The 6,000-nt window shown below is 44.3% G+C and overlaps 1 protein-coding gene across 1 annotated transcript in view; it reads left to right on the top strand.

Moving 5' to 3' along the window:
* The first annotated feature begins 778 nt into the window (after positions 1-778).
* Xpo4 (exportin 4) overlaps positions 779-6,000 on the top strand; it is a 93,223-nt gene continuing 88,001 nt past the window's right edge. Inside the window, exon 1 of the mRNA XM_055616926.1 lies at positions 779-1,455. Coding sequence (XP_055472901.1) covers positions 1,387-1,455 — 69 coding nt within the window. The 5' untranslated portion in view covers positions 779-1,386. The remainder of the gene's footprint in view (positions 1,456-6,000) is intronic.

Genomic DNA, 6,000 nt, shown 5'->3' with positions numbered 1-6,000 from the left:
AGGGCTACATAGGAAAATTCCATCTCTCTCTCTCTCTCTCTCTCTCTGTTTCTCTCTCTCTCTCTCACACACACACACACACACACACACACACACGAAAGAAAAAAAAAGATATGGGATGGGGTGGGGTGAGGAGGAGGGAAAAAAAAATCACACCTGTTTCAATACAGTTAATAATGCAATTCTAGGGGCCGGAGAGATAGCTTGGTGGTTAAGAACTGGCTGCTCTCCCAGGGAAGCCAGGTTCAATTCTCAGTGCCCACAAGGCAGCTCACAACTGTCTGTAACTCTAGTTCCAGGGATCTGACACTCTCACAGAGACAAACATGCAGGCAAAACACCAATGTACTCAAAATTTAAACGGAAAGGTCATTCTAAAATTAATGCAATTCTGTTTCGGGCACACACACACACACACACACACACACACACACACACACACACACACGAGGCCCATTTACAAATCTCAGGGAAAACCAGAAAGGCTTCAACGGAAGGGACTCATAAACGTGGATGTAGTTCCAGAAGCAGAACGGGCACTCACTAGCAGACTCAGAAAAAGGAGATGTCAGCTCAAGACAAGGGCGACCTTTTGAACACTGAAGTAGCTGAAGTCAGGACCACTTGCCTGGACGTAGACTTAGAATAACAAACAAACGAAACCCGAAAGGACTGGAGAAGACCGCGTTGCCGTTACTGTAACGCATCTTTCATCAGAGATTGTACACTTAGCATTGCTATTATGAACTCCTGAGGCATAAAGCTGGTGGCAGCTGAGCTCTCACTGGATTCGGAAAACCAAGCGGCTAAGGAGAGGGTTTCAGTCCAGAAAACCAGGCGTTCCATCCTCGGATGCTCCCTCCGCAGAGCAGTAGGAACCGCGAAGCGAGAGGCAGGAAACGCAGGAGTTGTGGGCGTGAGGCGATGGGCGAACGCTTCCCAGGGTAAGACACGCAGTTTCGCGCTGGGGGGCTACGCGCGAGAGAAGCAGCAGCTGCACTGGCCGGGCACGGGCACCTGAAGCCCACGGGTGACGGGCTGCGCGGCTGGGACCCCGCACCGCGCGGCCCGCTCGCGGCAGGCACCCGCGCATGCGCAGAGCCCAGAGCCGCGCGCGATGCCCGGCCGCGGCTGACAGAACCAACCGCCCGGCCTCGCCCGGTGCCGGCTGCCGCCACCCTCACGCCAGCGCCGCGACCGGGCTCACGCTTGTCTCCTCCTCGCCGCTCAGGACCCCGCGGTCCCGTCAGGCCGCCGAGGGCTCGACGCCGACGGCGGCTGCGACGGCCCCGGAGGCGCGAGAGGCGCCGTGGTCGCGGCGGCGATTGGCCGGCCGCGGCGCCTGCTCCCATAATGCAGCGCATGGCGCGTCATTGAAGAGAGACCATGATGGCGGCGGCGCTGGGGCCCCCAGAAGTGATCGCTCAGCTGGAGAACGCGGCCAAAGTTCTGATGGTGAGGATGCCGGGCCCCGAGGACCGCGGGGTCAGTGGGACTCCGGCTGGCCCTCCCGCAGCAGGCCTGCTGTCCGCTGGGGTGGTGGCCGGGAAGGGCCTTGGGATGGACCCTGAAGTGGAGGTGGTGGTGGCGTGGCGCAGGATTCTCCATCCTACTTTCCTCCTGCCTTAGTCCCTCACTTTCTAGAGCTGTGCTCTTTCCTGACCGCCTCGCTCCTCAGCCTGGCAACTGGGGTGTAGTGGTGTAAGATGGGAGTTTCCTGGGCCGTCTGCTTCGCTCTACACCGCGCTGGGCAGACTGGGTAGCAGAGCAGAGCATGGGGAGGGAGATTGGGGTGAACCTCGCAGGACTTGGGTCAGGGAACATTCTTGGGACTGTGTTCAGGACTCTGGGGAGTTGATTCTGTTAGACGAGGGATGGCATAGTCTGAGTACTCCTTGCAACCCTTGTTCCTTTCCTTGTGCATCGAGTTCCCTAGCTCTTTGCCTGACATGCAGGCAGTTCTAGGTAACCGCAGCCGGCGGCACGTGGACGGACCGGCAGGAGGGAGGGTAATCTTTAGGACCAAGGTCGTTGGGGCAAAACTTGGTTCAAGACCGATCTCCATGTGGGTTTCGAGTTTTGGAAAATTGACTCTATGGTAATCCTTAACTGAAGTCTTACAACTACTACTAAATAGTTGGATGAGGTTGTTTGAGCAGGATGTCGGGATTATAAACAGTTCTACACAAGAGTGCAAAACTAAGTATAAACTTTGTTCAGTTTCTCAGTAAACTGTGTGTCTTATGCTTGCTGACTCACCTTGATTTTTTTCTTTTTAAAATAATGACGACTGCGTTTGTAGACTTTTTTTTTTTAAACTCAGATGTCTATTTACAGACTTGACACGACTTATACTTTTTAAGAATTGAATGCAACCAGATTTTATTTTTACCCTGGAGTTTTTTTTTTTTTTTTTTTTTTACTTCAAGGTTAGTGTTAAGGATTGTGTTGGAGCATCGTGTTTAAGGAATTTTTAGCTTGGATCTGGAGAGATGGCTCAGTGCTTAAGAACATATTATGCTCTTTCAGAGAACCTGAGTGGATTCCCAGCACCTTTGTCAAATGGTTCAACCACTTGTAACTCCAGTTCCATTACAATACATATTCTATAGTTTTTCCTTTTTATTTATTTACTTTTTTCATAAATGACATATACTATGAATATTATCTCTGACTTAAAACAGTGTTAGCAATACTTTTGTGAACAGTAGCAACTCAAGCTATCCAGACATGTGGGATGTAGGGACAATTACAGGTTCCTTAAGCACCTGTTTCTGCCACTCTTCAGAGATACTGTTTCTTGAGTCTCCACATGGACCATCTCTAGTATTATAAAAACATACACACAGGCCTACTTGCTGTGTGGAATTATGCATTTAATTCCAGCACTTAGGAGGCAGAAACAGGAGGATCTCTTTTAGACTAGGCCTGTTCTGCATGAGAGTTCTAGGACAGCCAAGGCTACTTGGCTGTTAAAAAAAACCTAAAAACCAAATTAAAACAAAACAAGTAAAAGAAAATATATCAGAAAGAATAAGTATAAAAATAATAATTTTAAACTTTAAGACAGACTCTCTATATATTCCCGGATTTTCTGGAACTCACTACACCTAAAACATACAGATCCACCTGCCTCTGTCTCCTAAGTAAGGGCTGGGATTAAAGGCCTGAACCACCCTGTCTAGAAAAAAACAAAACAAAAACCAAAATGTAGATCTTATAATATGTGATAATATATAGTATTTGTTTGTTTTGTTGCTGGGGGAGGCACAGTTTGAAATGATCGGGCTGTCCTGGAACTCCCTATGTAGATCAGGCTGGCTACAAATTCACAGAGATCTGCCTATGCCACCACACCCAGCCTGATTTTTTTTTTAAATGGAAAGATTTGAATAGATATGGAAAGATATTCAAGATAAGTGGGGTAAAGGTACAGAAAAGAATTTATGACCTATTTTGGTTTCTTTAGAAAAATTAGCAGGGTGTGGTTGCTCATGCCTTTAATCTCAGTACTTTGGGCCATGTAGACATGCTGGATGCAAGCCTGATCTACCAACAAGCAGTGGTTCTCCATCTTCCTTGTGCTGTGACACTTCAGTGCAGTTCCTCCTATTGTGGTGACCCCCAAGCATAAAATCATTTTTGTTGCTACTTTATAATTTGCTACTCTTATAAATTGTAATGTAAATGTGTGATGTGCAGGATATCTGATATGTAGCCCCTGTTTGTGACCCACATGTTGAGAACCACTGGCAGAGAGTTCTGGGACAGCCAGAGCTACACAGTGAGACCCTGTCTCAAGAAACCAAAAAGCCAAAAAAAGAAGACGAAAAAAATCTGTGTGTATTTGAGTCTACAAAGAACAGCAATGGACTGTCTGAACTAAATAGTTCAGAATGACAGTGTAATGTGATTGATGTGACAAGAGCCCTCAACTTCTGCTTTAATATGTAACTTGAAATGTTTTATATTATAAAACATTATTTGAATCATAAATAATTTTTGAACTCAGGTCTCCTGTAAGAGCAGTGCATGCTCTTAACTGCTGTACCATCTCTCTCGTCCCCCAGAATTAATTTTTTTTTAGTTGATCATTGTATGTATTTTGGGGGAACTAGGTGATGTTTAGATACATACATACATGTACATACACAGTATAATGTTCAAATAAAGGTCTTTTATCTTAAAGAAAATTAGAAGTGTGTCATAGATCATATTAAGGCTGGGTTTGTAGTTTTGCATTTGTAGGTCAGGTTATTTTGTTTCTACAGACTTGTGTAATTGCTGCTAGCTTATCATAATTTTGTCAACAAATACAGAAATGCCTTTCAAGAGAAAAAGTTAAGAGAAGGGAGACAGGGATTTACTCTCTATTCACTTGTAATTGTGGGAAAAGTGAGGTCACCTGTAAAATAATAATATTTCAGAGGAGAGCCTTTCAAAGTTTAGAATGTGTATAATCAGTCTTGGGTGACTGTTAAAATTCCAGATCCTAATGCCTTGCCTAGAGAAGTTCTGATTAAGGCAGTATTTCTTTTTATTTCCTGGTCTTTGATGGCCGAAAGCCTTAAGATCTGAAAGCTCAGCAGAGTTGTTGGCTCCTGCTTTACAGTCCAGCTATAAAGCTCTTCCCACCAACTGTCTTGGTTTTCTACCAGGGCTAGCTACATAATTTGCAGTGCAAATGAAAATGTTAAAAAGGGGATTGAAAGTGCCGCTGAAAATTGTAAAATAGTTAAATGTTTTCTTGTAAAATAGGTGGTGGAGGATGGCTTAGTTGTTATGGTGCATGCTGGGCGGGCATGAAGACCTGCATCCAGATCCCCGGAAGCCAGATGTGGTCAGACATGTCTACTCCCAGTACTGGGAGACACAGACAAGCAGATCCCTGGGGCTTGCTGGCCAGCCATTTTCAACAGTTGGTAGGCTCTGGGTTCAAAAAGAGACCTGTCTCAAACAGGACAAGGTGGAAAGCAGTAGAGGGAGGCACTTGACATCAACCTCCAGCCTCCACAAACACCTGCACATGTGCCTACATGATACACATGTACATACGCATCCATGATAGGCATAATTTTGATTTCTGAGCAAGACAGTTCACAAAACATGGTGTTTTGGTGTCACGGGGTTTAAAATTATTATTATTATTATTATTATTATTATTATTATTATTATTATATTTATGTGTGTGGTTGTTTTGCCTTAGGTATGTCTGCACCATGTGCATGCTTGGCTTCTGCTGAGGTCAGAAAAGGGTGTCAGATTCCCAGGAGTTTACATAGGGTTGTGAGCCACTATGGATATTTTGAATTGAACCCAGGTCTTCTGGAGGAGCAGCCAGTGCTCTTTACCACTGAGGCACCTCTCCAGGCCTCATCATTTTTATATAATATAGTAGTAGTTGATGTGATATCTTGACTGATCATGTTTTTCTGTAAGTATATTAAGCTTATTGGTGCTTTTGTTTGTTTTGTTTTGAGATAGGCCTGAAACATATACCAAGCTGGCCTTGAACTCTAGAGATCTACCTGCCTTTGCCGCCCAAGTGTGTGCCATGTGCCAAGAATTTTAAAAAATTCTTTTTGTAAGTTGATTTTCAGACAGTAGAGTTGAAAGTGACATGAGTGGCCCTTGCCAATCATAAGAAAGACTGCAGTTTTTTTTAATTTTAGAAAGATGTTTCTACTGATGCATCTATTACTGTAGCTGCTATATTTTAGTATTAGTCACATTAGAGTAGTTTTCTAGTTAATTATTTTGAAGTATATTTGGAGCTTATGATTCTTGCAGATTTTTTTCTAAAGTTTTTAACTCTATACAAAGCAGTCTTACATAAATTTGAATTTAGTTTAGATGTAAATGTATGTAGTATTTTTGTTTTTCTTCTGACAGTTGTTCTTGGTAGAAGTCATACAGTACATTCTTAGAGAGTCGCTTCATGAGCTATGTATAATTAAGAGTCCCTGAGTAAGCCAGGCATGGTGATGCACACCTATAATC

Source organism: Psammomys obesus, unplaced genomic scaffold, assembly GCF_907164565.1.
Source record: "Psammomys obesus unplaced genomic scaffold, mPsaObe1.curated_primary_1811, whole genome shotgun sequence".
Taxonomy (NCBI): Eukaryota; Metazoa; Chordata; class Mammalia; order Rodentia; family Muridae; genus Psammomys; species Psammomys obesus.
This window is presented reverse-complemented; position numbering and strand designations above follow the sequence as displayed.